The sequence below is a fragment of the Leuciscus leuciscus genome, assembly GCF_965113295.1.
Source record: "Leuciscus leuciscus genome assembly, chromosome: 3".
Classification (NCBI taxonomy): Eukaryota; Metazoa; Chordata; class Actinopteri; order Cypriniformes; family Leuciscidae; genus Leuciscus; species Leuciscus leuciscus.
Genome location: NC_138727.1, coordinates 43,728,798 through 43,755,922, shown reverse-complemented (window position 1 = coordinate 43,755,922; position 27,125 = coordinate 43,728,798). Strand labels below are relative to the sequence as shown.

Here is a 27,125-nt window from a genome sequence, read left to right as displayed (position 1 = left end):
TATGTGTGTAGTTGTATTAGTATTAACATTTGTATGTAAAATTATTTTGTATGCCAACTGAATTCCTGGAAAATTATGTAGGGTTAGAGTTATTTATTTTACTGTAGGTTTTAGGTTCAGCTTTGAGTTAATTAATATTCCGAGATGTTGTGCTTATTTAATGTTTCCAGTGCAGACAGCCTCAAGCTGTTTTGGCATGACGCATCATGTGATGGTGTAGGCACAGGAATGCTTGGCTTATGATTGTTATGAAAATATGCTGAATGTGTTAAATTACACATTATTGAATGTGTTAAATCACATTGTGCAGATTATTAACACAACTAAAACATAAAACATATGGTTGTAATAAAAGGGTTTAAATGGCTAGCATGGTCCCGTTACTTGCAGATGCTGTAACTACACTATTCACAATTTGATGTGTGAATATTTTAATTAACATATGCACTTGTTCAAAAGTTTGGGGTTGGTAAGATTTTTTTTTAATGTTTTTGAAAGAAGTCTATTATGCTCACAAAATCTGAATTTATTTGATAAAAATACAGTAAATGTTAATATTGTGAAATAATACTTGTATTGTAATATTAATAATATTTAAAATATTTGAAAATTTAATTTATTCCTATGATGCGAAGCTGAATTCTCAGCATCATTACTCCAGTATTCAGTGTTACATGATCCTTCAGAAATCATTCTAATATGCTGATTTGGAAGAAACATTTCTTATTTTTTTCAATATTATCAATTCTGCTTAATATGTGGAAACAGTGATACTTTTTTTCCCCAGGATTATTTGATGAATGGAAAGTTCAAAAGAACAGTATTTATTTTTAAATGTATATATTTTGTAACACTATAAATGTCTTTACTGTCACTTTTGATCAATTTAATCCTTCCTTAGTGGTAGTAGTATTAAAGGTCCAATAGGACCTTCTATACAGAAACATTTTTTGTTATGTTGGTAGAAAGTCTCCTCATATCCAGCGATCACTATGTTAAGCAGTCTAAATGTATTTTTACACATATATATCATCTGTGGGAGGCGTAGGACCATAAAATGTTTGTTCAATCATTACATTCGATCTGAATGAAATGATACCATGTGTTCCCTGTGTCAGTCAACATGTGTTTGCATATCACTGCGCAGCCTGTTCACGCAGACATCTTACGTCACTATAGCGTGTTTCACGTACGCTGTGCAGAGAATGGCAGGCAAACAGTGTCACGAATCACACACCAAAGAGAGAGATCCAAGTGCAGTTAATTTATTGGGGTAATCCGTACTCACAATCAGTTCAGGCAAATGGTCAAAATCCAATAAGTCAATCCAAGAACATAAAACACGAACAGGCAGCAAACAGGAGCAGAAGTGTGAGGACATTAAACAAGGACTCCGTGACAAACACTGAAACTGACAGGGTATATATACACAAGTGCTAAACGAGGTGACGAGAAACAGCTGAACACAATGAACACTCAGTGACAGACAGGATCATGGGAAATGTAGTAAGAGTGTAGGACACCGTGCGGGAAGAGGACCTCTAGTGGACACCCAGGGAACACAAACCAGACACTGTGACATAACCCCCCCTCTACGGAGCGGCTACCAGACGCTCCAAGACAAACAAAACAAGAGTCCAGGCGGGAGGTGAAATGGTGGAGGATCAGGGGGCGGGATGGGGGGCCAGGTCCATGGAGGGGAACAGGAACAGGGAGTGATGGCTTAGCCGGCGGCCAGGGCGAAGCAGATGACCCATCGGGCGGCCAGGGCGGAGACGACCCTTCGGGCGGCCAAGACGGAGCAGACAGTCTATCGGGCGGCCAGGGCGGAGCAGACAGTCCATCGGGCGGCCAGGGCGGAGCAGACAGTCCATCGGGCGACCAGGGCGGAGCAGACCACGGCGGTGAAGACCCCTCGGGCGGCCACGGCGGTGAAGACCCCTCGGGCGGCCACGGCGGTGAAGACCCCTCGGGCGGCCACGGCGGAGACGACCCCTCGGGCGGCCAGGGAACAGGCACCGGCTCAGGAACAGACACCACCGGCTCAGACACCACCGGCTCAGGAACAGACACCACCGGCTCAGACACCACCGGTTCAGGAACAGACACCACCGGCTCAGGAACAGACACCACCGGCTCAGACACCACCGGTTCAGGAACAGATACCACCGGCCCAGGAACAGACACCACCGGCTCAGGAACAAATACCACCGGCTCAGACACAGATACCACCGGCTCAGACACAGATACCTCAGGCTCAGGAACAGACGCCACCGGCTCAGGCTCAGGAACAGACGCCACCGGCTCAGGCTCAGGAACAGACGCCACCGGCTCAGGAACAGACACAGGCACGGCGGCGGCCATCTTGTCTGAAGACACAGGCTCGGCAGACGTGACCTGAACAGTCTCTGGATCGGCAGATTGTATAAGAGGAACCGATAAGGCGAGACACTGGGATGGCGCTGGCAGAGCGAGGCGCTGGGGTGGTGCCGGCAAGGCGAGCCGCTGGATCGGTGCCGGCAGGGCGAGACGCTGGGGTGGCGCCGGCAGGGCGAGACGCTGGAGAGGTGCCGTCAGGGCAAGCAGCTTGGGGACGGCCTCCAGGACGACAGCGGGCTGCTCTGGGACGACCTCCAGGGAGACAGCGGGCTGTTCGGGGACGACCTCCAGGGAGACAGCGGGCTGTTCCGGGACGACCTCCAGGGAGACAGCGGGCTGTTCCGGGACGACCTCCAGGCCATTGGGAAGGCAGGAAGTCTTCCTCCTCCTCCGCCGTTTCCGGACCACCGGACTCGAGACCACCGGTACTGGGACCACCGGCACTGGGACCACCGGCACTGGGACCACCAGCACTGGGACCACCGGCACAGGCACGGAGGAATTCCTCCTTCTCCTCCCCCGTTCTTGCGAGGGAGTGGATGCTGCTGTCCTCCCGGAATCTACCGGGTACGCAACACTCTGCTTGGTGAGATGATCCCACCAGGAATAACATTCCACTAATGTCATTGAAGGCTCTGGGCTGGACGGAACCAGCGGCGGATGGGGCTCTGGGCTGGACCCCACCAACCCAGGGTTGAAGAGTGGCCAGAGTGGAGAGTGGAGTCGTGATTCCTCCCGACCAGTACCTCCACTGCGGCCTCCACGGGACCCGCGAAACTTGGCTAACCGGGTCCCCTCAAACAGTTCTCTCCTTGTCGACATGATACACAACAAAAACAAAAAAAAAACTGCTGGATCTTGAGTTTGATGGAGTCCTTCTGTCACGAATCACACACCAAAGAGAGAGATCCAAGTGCAGTTAATTTATTGTGGTAATCCGTACTCACAATCAGTTCAGGCAAATGGTAAGGATGGCTGACGCGAAACAGTCGTTCCGAAGCTTTGCGAGATCCCGAAGCGCAGATGTTTCGAAACACTGATCCGAAGCGTGATTCAAAACACCTATGTCACGTGACTATGGCCAAACGAAGCCTCGAATTGTTTCACTAAGTGTTTCATCAGGTGTGGTCCGCCGAATCAGCGTTTGATTGACACGGTCGGGAACAGACCACACAGTCGCACATCTGTATAAAAGTGAAATCAACGCATATTGACCTCCTGGGTTTTTGTGAGAGGAGTTTGATTTTGAGATAGCGGATTTTTGGTGATATAGTGACATAGTGCGATTTGATTAGTTATAGGCTATTTAGGCTTGCATTTAAATTTAACTGGAATTTAAATGAAACTGGAAAGAGATAGCAGTAATCTTTCCTCATTTGTATGTCCTAGCTAAAAAAATATCTCCGCCGTCTGCGTCAATGGCCTCGTGGTCAGTGCGCCGACATGTAGCGTCTTTGCACTCGGGCGTCCCGAGTTCGAGTCCCGGCTCGTGGACCTTTCCCGCCTCGTTTTTTTGTCATCTCTCTACTGTCCTGTCACAATAAAAGGAAAATCACCAAAACAATATATATATATATATATATATATATATATATCTTTGCATGCCAGCAACAAGTGTCCCTTGTGAGTGGATTTTTTCAAAGGCTGGAGAAATTATCTGTAAAAAAAGAAGTAGTCTAAGTCCTTCCACAGCAGAGAAATTAATATTTTTGAATACAAATCTCTAAAAAAGTGAGACATTGTGGCTTGATTTCTTTTATTAATATTCATTTTGCAAGACCAAAATAACATTATGCACAGTGAGGAGCCTATAGGTTACAATCTTCACATATTAGAAAATTATAATAATAAAAAAACAACACATTTTTTTAATGGCTCGTCAAGGTTGTTTCAGATCAACACCTGCAAGTGACCACTAGGTGTCACCGTTGAGACGGGTGTCGGATTGATTCGAAGCCTCGAAACAATATGGCACATTTAGTTCAACTGTTTCATTGCTTCACGAGGCCTCGATCTGGCCATCACTAGCAAATGGTCAAAATCCAATAAGTCAATCCAAGAACATAAAACACGAACAGGCAGCAAACAGGAGCAGAAGTGTGAGGACATTAAACAAGGACTCTGTGACAAACACTGAAACTGACAGGGTATATATACACAAGTGATAAACGAGGTGACGAGAAACAGCTGAACACAATGAACACTCAGTGACAGACAGGATCATGGGAAATGTAGTAAGAGTGTAGGACACCGTGCGGGAAGAGGACCTCTAGTGGACACCCAGGGAACACAAACCAGACACTGTGACAAACAGTTGTTTATGTTCGTTATTGTACTACTGTTACTCACAGTACTGTAAAGTTTTCTCCCGGTGAATGACACATGATGTAATCCAATAATGTTGTCTCTGGTCGTCTCGGTTCTGGTCTGTGCACGTTCATGTGTTTTGGAGGAGGCGTGGCTTTGGACGGCGATTTGCAGGGAGGGTGGGCTCATATGCTTTCAATGCTACCAGGCTAAAGTTAGCATTTCCCAGACCACCTATTGCACCTTTAATTCCCTTAAAACTTAAACACTAAAACATAGCCTATGTCACTAATATTTCATTATAATACATACTTTTTAATAACCAGTTTATGATTGTTTAGAGGGCTCTTAAAGCATTAAATGTATGTATGTATGTGTGTATGTATGTACCTGTATCTATGTATGTCCCTTTCTCCTCAACATAACAACTTGTTATGCTGGGAATGTAACACATTTTATGGTCCCATCAGCTAGTCAGTGTTGCTATGGCGTCATTTACTCTTGCTCCAACTCAATAAGTCTCATGACATTTAAGACTCAGTTGATTTGTGTCGAAAGCTCTGTGGTGCTAATGTAAAACTTACTAAGGGATAACTTTCTCCAAGTAATTACAACATTTTTGGTTGTAACATTATACATTTAGGCAATTTAGGCAGTGTTCGGGGGTCCCCCCCAAAAAACGTAATAATATACATATTTTAATTTATTTATTTCATATAATACTATAATTTCATTTACTTAGCTTTTTGTGTTTTAGAACATGTTTTTGCAGCTGAGCATTAACTCTGTGCATAATTGATGAACAAAGACTTTTCTCCACCCAAAATCTACGTAATAATCCGTGTTTTTCCTGGCTCAAAATGAGGCGTAGGTGCTAAAATCCTGATCATGTATTTTAATAAGATAATTAAATGTGTATCTTTCGTAGACCATCATATAGCCTACTGTGTTTACCACAGTATTTTTGTGGGTTGAGCTCGATACCTCTAGGGGGGTCCGGGGGCATGTCCCCCCGGAAGATTTTTTTGTACATTTTAAAGATAAATGTATTAATCTGGTGCACTTTGAGTCACCCGAATCTGCTGTTAAAAATAAATAATCCACCCGCCAACCTCCCGAACCTATATGATATTCTCTGATTTCAGTGGTGGACGAAGTACACATACCATGTACTTGAGTTAAAGTAAAGATACTCAAGGTAGAATATTACTCAAGTAAAAGTAGAAGTGCTGCCTTTAAACATTCACTTGAGTAAAAGTACAAAAGTATTTGCCTTCAAATGTACTTAAGTATCCAAGTAATATGATTTTTTTTATTGCTAAAATGTCCTATTATAATTTTTTGTCACAAGACTCTTGCTTAACTCAGTCTACGTGAAGACTCTGTCACTCTTGGCACATCAATCTATTAATAAAATGACATTAATTAGTCTCTCTGTCTCTCTCTCTCTCTCTCTCTCTCTCTCTCTCTCTCTCTATATATATATATATATATATATATATATATATATATATATATATATATATATATATGTGTGTGTGTGTGTATATATATATATATATATATATATATATATATATATATATATATGTATATATATATATATATATATATATATATATATATATATATATATATATATATATGAATTGAATACATTTTTTGTGTGTTTAATTTTGGACGGAAGGGGACTGATCCCATAAGGTATAATACATTTACAGTATTTACTGTACATATTTTTCACAAGCGTCTATAGTCATAATTATAAACATCCTAATGTTATGATACATACACGTAAACCTGCACAATGCCATTGAATATATACACTACATTATGGGAGCAGCCAATTTCCCTACAAAATTAAACACCAAAACGTATTAATGCAGTGTTTCTGCTACTCCTCAGAAAAAAAAAAATGCTATTATATGCATATATTTTAGTGTCAAGGTAATAAGCAATGTTCATTATGCGTCAGTATTAACCGATAATTGCTGCAATAATAGCTGCTGCTCTCAGCCCCGCTTAAAATTATTGGCAACACAAATTGTTTGGAACTATTGAGAGCTACACGAATCACGTGACCGCGCGGCGGCGAGATCACAGTTGGCTTGTTCGACTTGAAACGGCACACTGCACAGACCAATCGGTGAATGACATTAAAATACCGCAAGAGCGATTAGAGAGTAGACGGCTTTGTATGCTTTTCAAGCCCGTTCTCATCCCAAGGCGTCATATACTGACGCTTTTGACATTTCATCTACATCCAACGCACATGTCACCCTTTAGCGTCAATATGAGACACAGATAAATATGGTCCAGAAGGCGCCTCCTAGCGGTCTAACCCTAACCCTACCCCAGACCTAAACCTACCCATAATCTGCGTCTCATATTGACGCTAAAGGGTGCCATGTGCGTCGAATGTAGACGAAATGTCAAAAGTGACGACCTAGGATGAGAATGCGTTGTTTTCAATCGCTCTCGCGATTTCGCTCTATACTTTGATGTCATAAACTGATCGGTCTGTGCAGCGCCGGTTCAAGTCGAACAAGCCGTGTGTGTCGCAACCTCTTATACTGTCTATGGTCGCAACTCTCATATTTAATGGCTCTGGTTCGCGCTTAGTATAGATACCACCAAGGCAAGTTCAAAACAAAGCGTGCACGTTGTAGGCTACTGTGATAGGTGGCTCGTTTGACCAGTTAAGTTTTTATCCACTCATAAATAAAAAGGAACGACTGATTTTGAAAATGTAGTAGAGTAAAAAGTAAGATATTTGACTTTGAAATGTAGTGGAGTTAAAGTAAAAGTCCTCCCAAATTTAAATACTTCTGTAAAGTACAGATACGCAAAAAAGCTACTTAAGTACAGTAACGAATTACATTTACTTCGTTACTGTCCACCACTGTCTGATTTAGATATCTGCATCTGATCATCACATTTCAATTATTCAAATTCTCAGTGTTAAGTATGATAATATGATAAAATAGCACACTGAAGTAGGCTGATTTAAAATTAAGATTTATTTAAAATAAAAGTTCTTCTTTTGTCAAACATTTTTTTACATTTCCTTAATAGCCTAAACAGAGGCTTTACTCCCTTCAAACTTAAATTGTCAATGTTTCATTACATCACTGTTGGAAAACACTCTTATCAGAATAATGTTTTTAGCTTTATAAAGGGCATTTCTTTCCCTAATTTTTACTCTCTATACTCTTTCCCTACTCTCAGGGAATTTTTGATATTGAAAATTGTTTTAATCAGGGCATTTGTCCGGTTGGGCAAGTAGGCTACAATTCTCTTTCACTTGTCCCTTAACAAACACACGCACGTGTCCCGGACAAGCGTTAATGTCGAAATTCTATTCAGATCAGTAAATTACCAAACAATCATAAAAGAAATATTATCTTACCGTCATCGTGAGGTGAAAATGAGGATCCACTCTGCCAGACTCTCGTGAAAGTGCTTATCTAGCACGAAATTTATTTCTCGTATCATTTATTCGCCAAAAATAGTTTTTGCGCACTTTATGGCGTGTAATACGCACGTAGGCTACTCCAAACCCCTAATCCTACCCAAGGGGGTTTCAGTGCGTATCATTTACACGCAAAAACCCCCCACAAAAAACTATTTTTGGCGTATAAATGGCACGATAAATAAAATGTATCTGTTTATAAATTCAACAGTCTGTAAATTCCTTCAGAAAACAGCGTGTGGCGCACTTGAGCGTCTTTTCAGACGCAAATCTAATTTGAATTACTTTCTAATGGGAGCGGCAGAGCAATACTTTGATTAAAATATATATATATATTACCTAATCAATTATGTTTCTATTATTTTAGTTTTAATGAAAAACCAGGGGACCCCCCCGAGGTAATTTGTTTGGGCCTTATGGGGGGTCCCTTGATGCTTATGGGAGGTCCCGGACCCCCCCAGCCCCCCCTCAATTCGAACACTGCATTTAGGGCAAGATTTACTAAACAAGGCAAATTAGCGTTAGAACACAATTCCAAAAAAGCGCCAATGGGAGTGGAAAGTTCTGCACATGATCCACTGACAACACGCAAATTAAATAACACAGACATAGCCGGATCATTTCCATAATGACCAACGCAATCTACCAAGGAGCAGCACAAATTGGCATCTGGTTTATGCTTTTTTGGCCGTTAAATAATGGCACAAAAACCAGTAAATACCTTAGTAAATCATATTACGTGATTCATTTAAATACTCTTCTCCTATAAATATTGCATCTGAAAGGGAAACTCCTACAAATCCATAATGCAACAAGGTCAGTCGCAAAAATAACCCTGTCCAAACCTTTTCAGCGCTAACTTTTCACTGTGTCTTTAGTAAATCCTGACAGTAGGAGGGTTTGCGCTGGCGCAAGCTGTTAGTAAATCTGGCCCTTATTTGGTAATTTATGAATTCACGTATCTGAGCTTGCAGATTGCTATGTAAACTGCCAGTGAATGAGTCAGCCCTTCTCTGACCCCTCTGTGAAAATGCCCATGGATGTGGATAGAAATCTCAGTGGAGCATGAGACAGACACTGAAGATGTCACTTCTGGTATTGAGCACCGCTGCGAACATCATACGTGCGTCTCTCTCCTCAACCTGTCACTGAATCACATCCGTAGCCTTCACACACACGCAGTCTCACCTTGCTGCAGGCTGCTGTTATCCTCACCCTCTTCCATCCTCTACTGACACGTGGAGAGAGTTCGAGAGGTGTGTGTGTGCGAGTGCGAGTTTCTAAGTGTACTCACTCTGTGTACACACATCCCCAGGCTCTGCTCTTGTTCTCACCTTACAGTCTGTTGGACTGCAGAGGAGAAATGAATCACACTGTCAGATGCTCTGAAAATAAGCAGCATCAAGCTCAAGCCCTGCTGACTTACAGCCACACCAGCACAGCGGACGAGACCTCTCCTCTGAATTCCCCTGAATTACTTCACCTTCGCTAGTGGCAGGTGTGAACTGGCTTGCCATTTTGCCTGCCATTGTGAAGCATGCTGGCAGTGTGACCTGAAAACAAACGGGCAGGAATAATTGAATTAGGAAACAACTGGAGTGTTAGACGGCATCTGTTGCTCACCTGATGTGCTGCTGTGTAGGTGATTAGCGTGACAGAAAGACTCAAATGCGGGAGGTCTCCAATCAGAAAAACTCACAAACACACACACACGCATGGATGCTTGTAGGATGCTCCCTTAACCACAACAATAGCTATGCAAGGTACTCTACTGTTTCCAAGGTATTCTGAGTGGTTGCTAGTTTATTGGTAGTTTGTTGCTAGGGGTTTCTGGATGGTTTTTAGGGGGTTACTAGAGTGTTCGGGGTGGTTGCTAGGCTATTAGCACTGTAGATGGTTGATGATGGGTATTTACACCGTGTCCTAAAGATGTGATGCTGAGACACACGAGAAAAGGTATATTTTCCATGTTAATCAGAATTTTTTTCTTCTTTTTTTTCTAACCAGCCATGATAACGATTTGCAGCAAGCGCCATGGGTTTCTATTTTAGAAAAGTTTCTATTTCTTCGACGTTACGGCTGTAACAACAACATCTAAAGTGAGTTTGTGATAATTTTGCATGACCTTTATAGCCATACTGAAAACGACAATGGATAATTCGCCTCAGATCTTGAAAATAAATGAAAGGAAACAAGAATGTTCAAACTGTGAACTCACAAACAAATGTATTCTATGACAAAGATTGTTTCAGTCTCTCAGTATGTATTTGTAATAAAAGTAAAATGGTTTAATATACAGTATATGATTGGTTTTGATTGTGTACTTATCCAGTTTCTTGTGAGTGCAGTAGTCTTGCAAATATAATATGAGACTCCTGTCTCATAGCAGTGTAAAAATTGATTGTCGCTGTCCGATCACACCTCTCTTTAACAAGTCACACGATTTGAAGTATCATTCATGCCTTTGTGGACAAGTAACTTGCCAACGATTATTTCCTGGAAAACATAAGCACCACATAGCAAGCACCACTATTAACCGCAATAAGCCAATGCTCATTGTACACATGTACAGCTGCACAGCTGCAGGCAGTGTTGGTGCAGTAAAATGTATTCTCTCTGAAAAACACATGCACATCGAGGGGAAACACATTCTATTGAGTGGTGTGTCCTTAGCCATTCCACACTGGCTGGAGAACTCGACTAGTGGTGGATGTTGCCATGTGCGACGGAGACTGGATGTGCCCAGACATGATGCCAGGGGAGACGAGGTGACGAGTGAATGTGAAAATGGTGCCAAAAGAAGAGAAGTAAAAACGAATGGCAGAATGTGGGAGAGGGGAACAGGGAGAGTTCAAGCTGAAAGGGATGTGTTGAGAAGACAGATGAGCTGTGGGAGAGGAAGCAAAAGCTCTTTGCAGTTCAGCATGGAAATATGAGGTTGAAGGTGAGCATGGAATGGAAAGAAGCAGACATGAGAGGCTACAGGAAGAACAGAAGCGTGCTGGAGGAAAAAAGTCGAGGAACCTTGTCTGGCCTTCTCAGTCTTGATGAATGTGCCCTGTGTGGGAAAAGTTGCACTCTGTTCAAGATAACAAGCTTTCCACCTGTGTCTTTGCTCGCACGGCAAACCTCCACAAGCAACAGTGCTACATCAGGGTGCCTTGCAAGCACAAAGATGCAAAGTAAACAAATAACCTTTGCCAGTCTTAGAAAGTTCACAAAGAGTTTGCATCACTTTTGTTGGGGTTCAGCTTTCCACTTCAGGGTACAGTCAGGGACTAGCTTCATGCCCGCTGAACATCATATGCGAAGTGCAGTTGTAAAATACTTATTTTTCCTATTTTTCAGATCTCTTTTCCATTATGTATGAAGGTGGCTGAGGCACAGAGCGATGAACTCCACTTTCAGTTATTTGTCGATGTGATTTTTCAGATGTACAATATGCAGGCTGTGCTTATATGACGGGACGCCGCAGGTACCGGCAGTGCAGCTTCAATTTAGTTTGTTTTTTTCTCCAGCACAGGTTGCAAGGTGAGAAATTCAACAGTCACTCAAAAGAGATATTTCATTTGTCAAACGCAATAACAAAATCAGCAAGAATAGTTTTCTTTGGTTTGCTGTTTATGATCTTCATCTTGATTTAGTTTGGCTTGATTTCAAATACTTTTGAGGAAAGTATTAATGTATTTTGGAAAATTAATTTGTGTTCTTCTATGGTTCATTAAACATATATCTCTCACACACACACACACACACACACCACAATCCTCCAGAAATAATTCCAATGATTCCAATGTGCATCTTCCCAATCCTAATTTTATGAAGAATGTGTATATATATATATATATGTATGTATGTATGTATATGCAAAAGCCTCTAAGTCCGTCTAACGTTTTTCTGTAATATTAACATTTTTATCAGGCTCCTATGTATAGGTTTCTACCTAAGTACCGACATTTCTGAATGGGCTGAGGCTGGGATTTAGTGAGTTTGAAGTGAAAGTATTTGATGAACGTATACTATGTGCGGAGAGCATTCACTCAATATTATTATATCATTTTTGACATAGGTGGCTTTTAGAGGCTTTTGCATCAGAGGTCTTCATATACATATACAGACCCTTTCCAAAAAATTTGAATATCATGGAAAAGTTTATTTATTTCCATAATTCCATTCAAAATGTTAAACTTCCATAGATTATAGATTCAGGGCCCACAACTTAAACGATTTCAAGTATTTAGTTGTTTATTTCTACATAATTTGGGCTTCCAGCTCATAAAACCCACGAAAACAGGATTTCAAAAAATTTGAATATTACATGAAATCACACAGTAATTACACAGTAATACCATGGTCATTGAACCAGGTTTTGGTTCTTTTGGCAATGTGGGCAGGTGCAAATCCTGCTGGAAAATGAAGTCAGCATCTCCATAAAGCTTGTCTGCTGAAGGAAGCATTATGTGCTCTGAAAATGTCCTGGTAGACGGCTGCGTTGAGTGGACAGCACAGTGGACCAACACCAGCCGATGACATGGCTCCCCAAACCAACACAGACTGTGGAAACTTCACACTGGACTTCAAGCATCTTGGATTGTGTGCCTCTCCATTCAAAATTTGCTCTCATCAGAAAAGAGGACTTTGGTCCACTGTGCTTTATTAAATCCAGAGTCAACGCAGCCGTCTACCAGGACATTTTCAGAGCACTTCATGCTTCCTTCAGCAGTCAAGCTTTATGGAGATGCTGACTTCATTTTCCAGCAGGATTTGCACCTGCCCACACTGCCAAAATAACCAAAACCTGGTTCAATGACCATGGTATCACTGTGTAATTACTGTGTGATTTCATGTAATATTCAAATTTTTAAAATCCTGTTTTCGTGCGTTTTATGAGCTGGAAGCCCAAATTATGTAGAAATAAACAACTAAATACTTGAAATCATTTAAGTTGTGGGCCCTGAATCTATAATCTATGGAAGTTTAACGTTTTGAATGGAATTATGGAAATAAATACACTTCTCCATGATATTCTAATTTTTTGGAAAGGGTCTGTATATATACACACACACATTTAGTGTATTAGTACAATTAAAATACATTTACACAAAAAAATGATCTTGTAATTTTTTCAATTTTTCTATTCGAGCAAAGGAAAATAAAACCCCACAAAAACAGATTGACAAATGCAAGATAAAGAGTTTGCAGAGTTCCAAATGGTTCCAAATGGATATGGCAGAAATCTCTTTTATGAGAACATCTTGGATTTGATAGTTGAACTGAGCTGTGATCTAACAGCTCAACATTCTGACTCTACTGAATCCCTTGCTGAAGAGACAAATTGATGGATTTCAAAGTGCAAGATTTGTTTGATCAGCTGTTAGAACCTGCACTTCACAAAACCATCACTACCATCTGTTGTCATTTTATGGTGAAATAAAAATTTTGCAGCTCTTATTAGCACATTTCAAAACATAATACCAAAAAGATACCAAAAGTGTACAAATTATAGTATATTTTTATATTGCTCCATACATAGCCTAAATCAGTTTTGAACAGTTTTGAACTTACTTTGTATCAGTACAAAATAAAGAGGGGAAATAGACTGAATGACAGAAACTGAAGGACTGAGTGAGAGAGAGGAAGCTGGTACATCACACAGACAGTCTGATGGAACGTGGACGTCTTAGCTGTTGACAACCGAGGGAAGTGTTTATCAGGCTTGTCAAGATCCAACGATGGATAAAGAATGAATTACAGTTGCTGAGTCACTTATTCTGAGGGAATCTCACATAAAAATTCTGACATGCATAGCAAAATATAGAGAAGCTATGAAATCTAGCATTAACCTCTGGGTGATCACACTCCAGGTTTCTATGTTAGCAGAAAATTTGTTAGATTGTGTATCTTCTACTGAGAGATGATTTCAAGCAAATCATGGCGAGTCACATGCAGTTGCATCACTTGATGTATGTTGTTCATGAGTTGTTGTAGATTCCACTTCCTCTTAACCATCTATTGCATGATGTTGCCTCAGGGTAGCACAGATTTTCTTCACTCTGCAAACACATGATGCATACAGAATGCCTGTAAAATGGTTAATAGTGACGGGATGGATTTGACTAAACCAATCAAATCTTTTTGTTGGTCACACATCTTGGCAGTCATTTTAAATTATTTTTCTGGCATGGTACACTGTGGTGATGCACATTTGTGCTCTGGAGAACACTGCCCTCATACTGTCCTTTTTCAATTAAATTTTTCAGCTAAAAAATATTATTCTCATTTGTTAGAGAGCGAATGTCATTTTATAACAGTTACAGTCATATACATTATTTGTATGGTATGAAAACTTGCAAAAGTGTATGTCACCTAGAAACAATGTGTTGCAGTAGAATGGCTATCAGTATAAATACAATAATGTTTTGTCACATTGTGAAATAAATGTTTTTCTCCAAAACACATTGGCCACAATTATTGGCATACCTAGAATTTTTTACGAGTAAAATATCTCTGAAGTATATTCCCATTAATATTTACCTTTTTTTTTTTAGCACACCAGCATGACACCAGAGTTTAAATATGAGGAAACACAAAGGCCAAATTCACTTAATCATCCATCACAATGAGTAAAACCAAAGAATATAGTTCTGATGTGCATCAAAAGATTGTTAAGCATTACAAAATAGAAAGAGGCTGTAATAAAATAGCAAAATAATTGTTCCAATCAACTAAAGATGTTACGAATCTGCCAGGAAGAGGACGTGTGTCTATATTGTCTTAATGAGGAGGAAAGATTGAGTGGCCAAAGACTCTCCAAGGATCACTACGGTGGCCCAATAGTGCACAACACAACGAAATTTATAAAGGATAAAATATGTTAGATAAAAATATAAAATAGGGATAAAAATGTTGTGGGCCTATTTTTTTTGATGGAGGTCCTGGACATCTTGTTCAGAGACATGGTATTATGGTTTCTAGCAAATACCAACAGATAAAAAATCAAAACTTGACTGCCTCTGCTAGAAATCTTATAATGGGCCGTGGTTGGATCTTCCATCAGGACAACGATCCAAAACAAGCATCAAAATCAACACAAAAATGGGTAACTGAGCACAAAATGAAGCATCCCAGTCCCCTAAACTGAACCCTATAGAAAATGAGTGGGGTGAACTGAAGAGAAGAAGACCCATCATGAACTTGTGAATCTGAAGGATCTGGAGAGATTCTGTATGGAGGAATTGTCTCTGATCTCTTGTCAATTGTTCGCCAAACTCATCAGACATTATAGAAGAAAACTCTATCTGTTATCTTGGCAAAAGGATGTTGCAAAAATTATTTAATAACAGGGAGCCAATAATTATGGCCAGCGTGTTTTGGAAAAAAGCATTTATTTCATAATATTATTTAACCACCACTTTCAATTATTTGAATTTTTTGAATGAAAGATCAAAAGGATAATAATGCAGATTTATTTTTTACAGCCATTTTTGATCATATTTACCAGGGGTGCAATTCATTCTGACCACAACTGTGTATGTGTGTGTATATATATATATATATATATATATATATATACACACTTGCATGCAGCTGCTCGGCCATGGAAACCCATTCTGTATAGCTCCCGCCGCACATTTTTGTGCTGTTATTAATGCCAGTGGAAGTTTGGAACTCTTCAGCTAAGGTTCTGTGTGCGAGTCCGAGTCGGAGCCGAACGCAGACATGCAAATGGTCTTTGGAGACACGCCTAAATGCATACACACAAAAATGTCAAAATGCCTTTTTGGAGAGTATTCACGTAAACACAGTGGGTTATGTCTGAAGTAAACGTACAAAGTTGAATAAGAAAACACGACTGTAACAGTAGGCTATATTGGATATGTCAATTATCTCTTAAAGTGACAGCTGCCTAATATAGGCTACCTGCAGCTGTCTGTCATTAATGATAATCAATTAAACAACAAATGACAAAGGAAAATCACTCACTGATCTTGACTGAATAACTTAAGTAGCTTTAATAAGGATTAATATATACTTAATGTGTACAGTAAGACTATGCAGTGTTATTTTACATTTGATTATTACATTTTTGTTGTAGGCTATTACTTATCTGAATACCACTTACCACTGAATACCGTTAGTACATCACTGTGTTTGTAATTAGTTTCTTTGTTCTTATTGTATGTTAACTTGTTTTATGTGCTGGTAACTTGTTTTATGTAATTGTTTAAAGGACATTACATTAGTGAACCTAATATTAGTTTTTGCTGAAGTATTGACAATTGTGAAATTTCACTGATATTTAAAAGTACCCATATCATGTAATACGACTTTGATCATATCGCCCACCAATAATCGTTTTAAATAATCAATAATTCAATACTGACCAAAAATAATCATGATTATGATTTACCATATGTCTCAGCACTCGGTGACCCCGCTCTGTGACTTTAAATGGTCTTCCACTCCGTGGCTGAGTTATTACTGTCCCTAAACACTTCCAATGGTGGCATCCTATCACAGTACCACGCTTGTATTACACTTTGCAATTCAGCACAACCTATTTTATTATTATTATTATTATTTTCCAGTATTGCACGGTGTTGCTTCTAGGATACTGTACTTTATGTACTTTAAAAGGTAAAATGCCCACCAAATAGCATTGACGTCCATTTTGTTTTTGCAAAAAAAAATGTTTGTAACATTGCTTTCACAATGTGTGCAACAGAGGGTTAAAGCTCAGTTTGCTTTGGTGGTTCCTCTCCCTGCAGTTATGCTGTGCACGTGGCTGTGCCTCATTCGAAAGCGCTTGCTGATGTTTTACATTGATCGTGACTTATGAAGGCGATTCAGCATGACAGTTAACAGGGCAGTGAGTTACAGGAGGGTTGATGTCCAATTAGCGCCGTCTCCTCGGCTTTAATGAGTGGTGGTAAATTTCAACTCCATCTCCCTGGCACAGTTTAATTAGCTGTAATTACATGTGGCCTGACCTTTGCAGAGCCCTGTCCTGTTGATTTACAGGGCTGCAGGTCTCTTGATTTATCCCCCTGGGAGGCTGAAGGAAGGCCAGAGAACGTGAGGGACAAGATAGTTCAGCCTGATAGAGCTCATCAGGTACCTTGGCTCAGGCTTACTGTTGATCTTGGATAAGCTGTTTTTTTTTTTTTGTTTTTTTTTTGGTATTTGGGAGCATTTTCAATTGATTAAACGGTTGCTAGTAACCATACATTTCCAGTCATTTTATTTAAAGATTTCATACTTTGAATTCACAGTGAACAGGACCAGAAAATTATTGTTTATTAACATATCAACTGTAGTAGCATGATGTCCAAAGAGATGAATTGGCACTTACAGTAGGTTCTCAATGCATTGAGGCATGAATAAATTATACTGTTGCATTTTTAGACCATTTAACCATACTGTATGCCTACCCCTAAACCTTACCCATTAGGTGAATAACACTGATGTAGAAGCACCTAACCCTGGTTGTAAGCCTAAACTTGACATAAACTCTTAACTTGTCTGTTCCGTTAAACTTAAATATGATTGGTTGATTGAACATGTTGCACTTGGTGAAATCACGCTCACCGAACATAGAGCTACAAAATTGCCACCTATAATGTAAATAGCCTTAAGAGGCAGGCTCTTAAGCTTACAGTAGCTTATTTTCCCCATATAACATGAAACCAGTTGTTTTTTGTAACATCTTTAATATTGGCTTGGGGAATATTAATAAGGTATAATGCACAGTCTTCCAGTTATTGTTGCAATATAAACCCTGATAGAGTGATCAGACCACCAGCAGAATAGGGGGAAGGTGGCAAGATGGTAACAAGGAGCCACATGGGGTTCCACAAATATTGGCACCCAATTTGAGTAAAACTGACTGTGGCCACAGGCTGAGTACCATAGGTAATCAATCACAGAGTGCTGATATACAGCCATATCGCACGGCAACCATATCTATATATACAGTATATATCTTTTTTTTTTTTTTGCGCAGAACTACTTCCTTCCGCCTCGGATTCAAATCTCAATTTGACAGTTTAACAGTTTAACAGTTGAGCTGAAGCCTCAGTTACTAATTCTAATACGTCACTTTAGATCTAGTAAAGAAGGAACACTGTGTCGCTTCATTGAAGCTTATTGTAGAGTAGCCCATAGAGTATTAGGCTATTTAACTTTAACGTTGTAGCCTGCTGTATGTTTGACTGAATCGTTTACTTTATTTCTTGACTTGTATAGCTTCTTATACCTTTTAAAAACTGAAATTTAACAAAAAGAGACAGGGTTGCGTCATTTTATTTTATATAGCCTACCGTATGTAAGAATATTTTATTTATTATTGTTATTATAATAATATACAGTACCACTTGCACTTATCAATCTATTATAGTTATGCTGTTAAATTATTGTACTATTCATAGTAACTGTTTAACTTATTATTTTTTATTGTCTATATTCTGTAATTGATATTTCATATTCTATTGCTATTATTATAGTATTATACATAAACTATATGCTATTATCAATATAATATTATTATTATTATTATTATATTATAGTACTTATGATATTATATAATTATACTTTTCATTACAATTTTATTTGCTGAATACTGTTTGTTTATTTTATTGACTAAACTATTTACTATTAGCCTACTTCTCACTTTATCTTATATTTACTATTTGCATTGCACTGTAGTTGTACTACATCATATGTATTACCATAAAGGATCCATCAGTTATCTTTGTTATTGCTAAAATCGGGTCAAGGACAGAATATGCTTTTTCCACAATAAGAAAACTGTATTTAATTTAATGTGAAAATTAAATTATATCTCAGTATGGGGGTGTTCACAATTCTTATCCAAGAATAAAAAGCCAAATACATGACAAGCCTGAGCTTTGGCCATTCCTTATTAAAAAAATATTTTATAAGTCTAACTATCGAGAATTTAAATAACTAGAGATGGAACTTTTTTGTACACCACATACAAACCACTGAAATCGGTTGATAAATGTAATTTGTTTGTGGTTTTTATCCAGAAAAACCGCAGCTCACCTGTTTACTTGCATTTGATTACAGCGCAGTCTTGCCCTCCGCAAAATAGCGGACGCGTTGACGTATCGCAGCAACGTTCCAAAGCGGCCAATAGGGCGTCTATGTATTTATTATGTCTATGGCTAAAACCAGAGCCATAGAGAGAAAGAGTTGTGACACTCTTTGATGTCGCCGCTATGGCTGTCACGTGGTTCATGTAAGCCCCAATAGTTCCAAAACATACGCTGGCTGTCATGTTCTTCTATGGGACAGACAGCAGCAATTGCATTATTGAACGGTAAATATAAAATAAAACACACACCCAAGTACTTTTTCAGCTGTTATTGCGTTATTGCATTTTGTTAATGTCAGTTTTGCATTTGGAGAGGCAACATTTCACTAGAATGTACATTTCCTGAAGAAAATGTGAGTGGTGCTTGCAGTGGCAAAACTCGCCAATCGGTTGCTATAGTGTGGTACATGATTGCATACGAGCCAACAAACATGTCTGTACGATGTTCTGGTACAAATGAAGACCAGTATAAGCATCGCAAAGGGCCTCTGATACAATATAGACGGCGGAGTTGTTCCAGAGGTAACGTAAGTTTCTGAAATATCGACCTCTTTTGAATTGTCAACATGTCATTTGTACATGCATAGCGTAATTATTTATATTTTATGTTGGTTTCAACCAATTTTCAAGCACTGCCTGCTAGCTAGTTAGCTAGCGCCACCTCAGCCAACACGTCACATAATGAAAAGTTAGTATATCCCAAAAATTCTATTAAATAAAAATTGCTATACAGGTGGTAGCGATTCATTACCGAACTAAGATGCTACCTTCACAGCTGGCGAAGTCGCACTAGCTAACTAGTAAGCAGGCAATGCTAGAAAATTGGTTGAAACAACCAAGATAAAATATACATAATTACGCTGTGCATGTACAAATGAAGACCAGTATAAGCATCGCAAAGGGCCTCTGATACAATATAGACAGTTGACAATTCAAAAGAGGTCGATATTTCAGCAACTTACCTCTGGAAAAACTCGACGCGCAGCAATGTAATTGAATGGGGTCCAATGCCCAAATGACAGTGTTTGGAACTAATCCGATCTTCAAATCCCGGAAGTAGGCGGTTAAAAGCGCCGCCATTTTTTACAACGGAGGTCTATGGGAGTGTCGCAACTCTTTCTCTCTATGGCTCTGGCTAAAACAACTTCCTTGTTCTGACTCACTCATAAAGACAGTCTTTGCTGCCATCTAATGGGGGAAATAATGTAACTTTCACTTAAGTCCATATCACAATAACTAATGGACCATTTCTCAATACCAAATGTATTATTTATTTAAAATAATATTTATTGAGCAACCATTTTAAATTAACAACAATAGCCACTATAAAAGACAATAGGAAATAAACACGAGCAAACAATTCAGTCAAACATACAAAAGCAGCGCTCTAGTACAGGATTTCTGTTATATATAGCCTAAATATAAAGTTATTAAACTTAATTTTCCCCTTAACCTAAAGTTTGCCCATTTGATATACCCCATATCTACATAAGAGCCAGTGGCAAATTCCCAAAGGACTACCTGAGATGAATCTGTTCTCTGCTGGTACATGAGCGCTGAAAGGCTGCTGACTGTCTGGAGCTCGCATCTGCAAAAGCGTCATAACAAATTGTAAAATAGGCACTATGTTTATATATGTGTCACATATTTGAGGTCTAAATAACTACATCCTCTCCTAAAAAACTTTTAAAACTACATTTTGTGACAACAATAGTAGTATTTTTAATAAATATGGCCACAAGCAGAGTCATACAAATGGTGAAACAGTTCCAATATCGGACGGCTGGAAAAGGCTCTCAGCCAATCATATTTGAGATGCAAGAGTAGTTTGATTTCTAACATTATTCTCTCAACAGACATTTACATCGATAGTCTGGCGTTATAATTTATTTGATTTTGGTGTACTGTGGAGTGGGTAAAACTGTTTTTAATGGCAGGCTAGCAGATACCATTGACTTGTGCAAGCCTAGCACCTGCGAACTATGCAACTGGAAGGACTGGATGAAAAATGTTGAAAACTGTCTCCACTGATAAATAACACCCAGGCTAACTTGGAATGAGGTCCGATGTCCAAAATCCTGAACCTTCCCTTTAAGGACTACAATGATGTCAACCCAAAAATGGCCACACTCAACCTCTGAATCAGCCAATAGTTAGCCTGGAAGGGTAGTCATGGCAGCATGACTCCAATCATTTAATGTAATTATAATTAAATAATTTAATTAAGACACTGAAACATTTAATAAAGTATTGATGATGTGGAGATGTCTCCTCATTTACAGTTGGAGCGATGATGCGAACATGAGTTCCAACAATAGCTCTTACAACTCAAAGGAAGCTTGCAATCCTCATAAAATTGGCTTGCTTTGCCGCATGGTTTGAACTTCAGTTGGGAAGTCAATGAAGTGCCATGCAGTAGTGGCCAAAAGTGATGTCCGGCCTAGGAAAATTTACATATTCACCCTTTATCCAAATATTACAATATCAAAGAATTTGTAAGCATATTGTGTAGTTGTGCTTGGAATCAATTGTTTTAGTTGTGATAACGCAATGAAACATGCCAAATTATGCAGACATCATTTTTGGCCAGGATGTCATACAAAGAAATTGTAAACACATGCAAAAATGAGAGAACCAACAAAATATGAATAACTAATTATGTTGAAGTCAATGCTTTGTGTGCTTTTTTCTTTCTTTTGCATAATAAACTTAAAACTGTAGTTTGACTTTTTTTTTGCCAAATTATTTTGTCTGATAAATACCTTAACCAAGTTTAGTGTTTTGTTCTCCCCTAATATTTAAAAAAATAAAATAATATTCTCCTCTTATTTTGATGGTTTGATCAAACTTGTAGGTAATTAAAAAACAAATATCCCCATCAGGACATCACTTTTGTATGGTTTGGTTAGTGCCACAATAGTTCTATTTAAGACCCAGCTTACTGTGGACTGATGAGCCCAAATCATCACCAGTGCACTGATGCATTTATTCAGTCCCCAAAAATGTCATTATTTCATTCAATTCTGCAGTTAGAGCATTGCTTTTGTAGAGTGGGAGAAGTTCTTAGTTCATTCTTAGAATTTTTAGTTCATTCTTAGAACGGCTAATACATATGGCCCCAGAGGTGGGTTTGGCATAGACACAGCCATGTAGAAAAGTACCTCATCCCCACTGTGAAGTATGGTGGTGGATCTTTAATGATGCAGGGCTAATTTTCTTCCAAAGACACTGGACAACTTCCATCAAGTACCAGCAATTATAAACACTTGACTGACCCTGTCAGGAAGCTTAACCTGGGCCGTGGTTGGATCTTCCGGCAGTATTAATTGAAGGGGTGCCAATAATTGTGAAATACATAGATTTCAGTCTAAATATAAAAATTTAATTGTTTTGCGATAAGACCTTTATTCCCCACTAATCGACTTTAAAGGGATAGTTCACTTTGAAATAAATTTTTGGTATGTTTTAGCTTACCTCAAGGGCATCCAAGATGTAGGTGTCTTTTTTTCCGCAGTAGTTTCAATTTTGATATTTTTAGGTCAAACCGTTCTTGTCTGTCAGTCATATAAGGCAGGTCGATGGTCACTGTCTCAAAGAGCATGCACAGAGTCCAAATTAAAACAATTCCCCGTCGTCCAAATTAAACAATTCCCCATCGTAAGTACACATTGATGGCCTAAGACACGAAACGAGCGGTTTGTGTGAGAAAACGAACAGTATTTATATCGTTTTTACCTCTTATACACAGCCATGTCGAAGTGATCTGAGGGCGCGCTGTGTGACGTGTGCGCAGACTGGTGCATAGATTTATACACACTAGATGTCGCCTTGTCTACGGCAGTTCATTGGAACGAATGTCTTTAAGGCGACATCTAGTGTATATATCTATGCACCAGTCTGCGTACACATCAGATCTGATCACTTCGACATGGCTGTGTATAAGAGGTAAAAACGATATAAATACTGTTCGTTTTCTCACACAAACCGCTCGTTTCGTGTCTTAGGCCATCAATGTGTACTTACGATGGGGAATTGTTTAATTTGGACGACGGGGAATTGTTTTAATTTGGACTCTGTGCATGCTCTTTGAGACAGTGACCATCGACCTGCCTTAGGGCTCTGACAGAGTCAACGCGAGCAACGTGAGCGACGTGCTCCCTTTCATAATCTACACGTCGGTGGCAAGCAACTTGCAGTATCGCCCCCACCAACAACGCATAGTATTGCATGCAACGGTGCGTCGCGTATCAAAAACTGGGACGACACATTTTGCCACGCATAGACGCATAATGGCGGCCGAAGCGTAGCCTTGCAGGTGCGTATGCGTAACGAATGCGTTGATTCTGTAAGAGCCCTTATATGACTGACAGACAAGAACGGTTTGACCTAAAAATATCAAAATTGAAACTACTGCGGAAAAAAAGACACCTACATCTTGGATGCCCTTGAGGTAAGCTAAAACATACCAAAAACTAATTTCAAAGTGAACTATCCCTTTAATCAAAGTTTAGATCTGAATATTGGTGCCTCAACTTTAATCCAATATTCTTTGTGGAAAATGGAAAACAAAATGCTGCAAAATACTGTCCTATTGAGCTCAACTTGTTGCGAACCCCAATTTTCAATGATTACAGTTAAAATCCTGGCAATTGGAAAACAAAATGAAGTCTCAAAAGCATGATCAAACATTTGGGTATAGTCACATATTCACATTCAAACTGGCGAATCACTACCATTATTGGCTAATTAGCATTAATTACTGCTTCCTAGGAAGATCAGATACTCCAGAGTGATTGACATCTTTTTGCACTGGATTTATGAATGTGCTTGATGTCACGACTAAACTAAGTGTTGCATTACATAGCTTTGTTTTTCTTGTAACATCTGCTTGCAATCAGCTCTCTCCGGTATCCACAGGTTCTCCGGCACTAATTTAAAGTCAAAGTGCAGAACTCCTGAGCGGGAGGTGAATGATTATGTCTCATTGGCTCGACTGAGACAAACGACTCCGGCACGCTAGGCGCCATGAGACGTAAAGAGAAGCTTTGCAGACTGGAATGTCAAATAGCCGCGGAGACTTAAAGGGCCTCAGGGCCCGAGGAAAGAATGGACATCACACTGTGGAGCACAGAGAAATGCAGAGGGAAATGACGTCTGTGACCCCTGAACACAGAGTATGTGATGGCCTCATTATCACACTGAGGGGAGGAAATCTACGAAGCGAATAAAATGCAGCTCTCCCCTGATCACGTCACAGAGTCCCACTGAGGGATGAAGTCCAGACTAATGAAGAGTAATGAACAAGGCCAAGCTTCTCACCTGGACCATCGCTCCATCCCATGAGTATTGAGGTGGTGGGATAAAACCGACAACACTAGTGGACAATATCACATCTGTTTAAAGGGTGGTAATTCAACCTACTAATGGGTCAGTGGTCAAATAGCACAAATTTAAATTCCCACCACATGTACATCAAGCGTTTTTTTTGTCTAGCTACAATTTATCAAATTTTTTATCTCCAACACATGCCAACTGGCTGATACCTAATAGCCTTTCTTTGTAATATGATGTAAACAAAAGGAAGTTGCTCTCGCCCTTACGTGGTCTCCCAGAGCCTGATATAGATATCATTTCATTCCAGCGATGTACCTGTGTCAAATATTCTACCTCAGGGGTATTCTTTCCCACAGAAGAAGAAATTGAAATTCAATAGATTTCCCACCTCCAAAAGGTTGAAGAGAGCATGTTAGAGAGAGAGAGAGAGAGAGAGAGAGAGAGAGAGATGCCCAGTGGGAGAGCTGTCATGCAGAGAAAGATGGTGCCCGACATTTAGTTATGCATTCCTATCTATTTTCACCCACAAAATTAGAGTTATTTGCCAGCCGCCGTCCGTCTCATGTTACTGCAAGGGACATTTTTCCCCACCTTTAGCTTTTGCCCCGTAAATTCAGTCTGCATGCAGTGTTGGTTGAAAGTGTCTTTATGGAAAATACCATCTCATGCAATCTAGTTTATGATTATTATGCTCAACAAATTGTATTTTGGGTTCAGCAGAAGTCATAGCACTGTTGTTTTTACGCTTTATTTGTCTCCATAAACACGGATGGATATGACTTAATTTCACGAGAACACAGATCTAGATTTGGTGATATTTTGGATTGACTTAGAACTGGAGAACACTGAGGCAAGCCGATTAAAGAAGTGTCAATCAACAACACGATATTAAATGCACACGTCATTAACAATATATGACAGAGATTTGATTTTCCTGACAGCAGCGCATCTGTGCCTCCGAGATGAGGCGAGTGGGCTGGATGTCATAGCACTGTTGTTTTTACGCTTTATTTGTCTTCATAAACACATATTGATAATACAAAAAGGAATAGTCTAGTTAGTGTGCATTTTGATGTACACAATTGAGCATTTAGTTTGAATGTTTGATGGATTTTATTTTAGACATTTTTCATACTATTAAGACGTTTCAGAAGCCAAAATGTGACAATGCCAACGGCTCATTTACGTCGGTGTTCCATAATGGTGCACACTGGACAGTCTAATTTGTCATTTCAGACATGTTCGGGATAATATAATAGAGTACATTTCCCTTAGGACAAACTTCAACAATGAAAAACACAAATGAGCAGTTAAATATCTTTTTCATGAAGTCGAAATTAATCACATTGCATTACAGCCCTATATAAGAGTATTTATACAGCCATTTTGTTTTGAAGGACCAGTCATGGACGGCTCTTTAGCACTTCGCTTTTTATTGAGTCATTAAAACAAACCTGCATAAACTAGCTTCTCACATAATGGTGCCAATCTCTGTTCTAGAGGCACCTAAGAGATGCATAATAATGTCAGTTAAAAAAAGCCACCAACATTGATCAAAACCACATTATTATGTAAACTTGATGATTTTTAACTGAATCACTTTTATGAAATGTACAGCCTTTATTTTGCTGGTGCATACAATCAATAGGCAGCTAACATTTCGTGAGCTTAGAATTATAAGGTTATATCTCCACTTTTGGTCAAAATTGAGTTTTTGACATAATCTGATCCATTAGGTGTTTATTAATGCCTGTGTGGTGTTATTTTTGTAAAAAAATATTTTGTTAGTAGTTATTAATAAAATAAAAAGGTTCCATCTCTCCTTTGCCAGCTGGGATGTAAAAACTTTGATGCTCAATATCTCGGAACTACCCTAAACGGAGATAGAACCTTATAATTCTAAGCTCACGATTTGCACAGGGCCTTTCACCATAAGGGTGAAACGGATGACTATAGACTGTGCTTTTCAATTGCACGCTCCAGTTTTCTCACTAGGGACCCTCCGAAACCTAACCTCTTGATTTTGGCAGACTGGATCAGAAGGTAGCCTGTGTCCTCAGGCTAAGCCTGGAGCCAGAGGCTCGCTTAAATGGAAACACACTCTCCGTTTTTTTCTTATTAAAAAAAATAAAATAATTAATCAGCAAAATGAATGTTAATATGGCACTTGAAAGCACTTTGGGGGACAATGTTCAAGCCCTAAGATCACGATGTGTCTGTGTGTAATAGCAAATTCGGCACTATTGCAATTCAAGTAGTTTGTTCATTAAAGTGTAGGATTATTGTATGTTTTTTGTGTCAGTATCAAACGGCCCATTTTTAAAAAAATAATTAAACTTCAACAGCATGAGATCAAATGTCTCTAAAATAAAAATAAAAAAATGAACAATTTTGGATGATTTACTGTATTGGTTGGTACCAGGGTGTAGGTTACATTCCTTAACTATCCTATAATTCTAGAACTATTGCCCATGTCTTGCAAAGTCAGCACATACAGTAACACAAGCAGCCTAAACG

At 39.3% G+C, this 27,125-nt stretch overlaps 1 protein-coding gene across 3 annotated transcripts; it reads right to left on the bottom strand.

The window, feature by feature from the left end:
* Positions 1–1,289: 1,289 nt before the first annotated feature.
* Positions 1,290–3,337, bottom strand: LOC309494127 (uncharacterized protein). 3 transcript variants are annotated; one of them, XM_082163341.1, is made up of 2 exons: positions 2,131–3,337; positions 1,290–2,079 (listed from the first exon to the last, which is right to left on the bottom strand). In XM_082163341.1, the coding sequence occupies exons 1-2, from the start codon at positions 3,199–3,201 to the stop codon at positions 1,477–1,479; spliced, it is 1,674 nt and encodes a 557-aa protein (XP_082019467.1). In that variant the 5' UTR covers positions 3,202–3,337; the 3' UTR covers positions 1,290–1,476. The 3 variants fall into 3 exon arrangements, with proteins under 3 accessions (XP_082019467.1, XP_082019466.1, XP_082019468.1); XM_082163340.1 differs by having other exon boundaries at positions 1,290–2,697; positions 2,731–3,337; XM_082163342.1 differs by having other exon boundaries at positions 1,290–2,664; positions 2,731–3,337.
* Between the last annotated feature and the right edge of the window lie 23,788 nt (positions 3,338–27,125).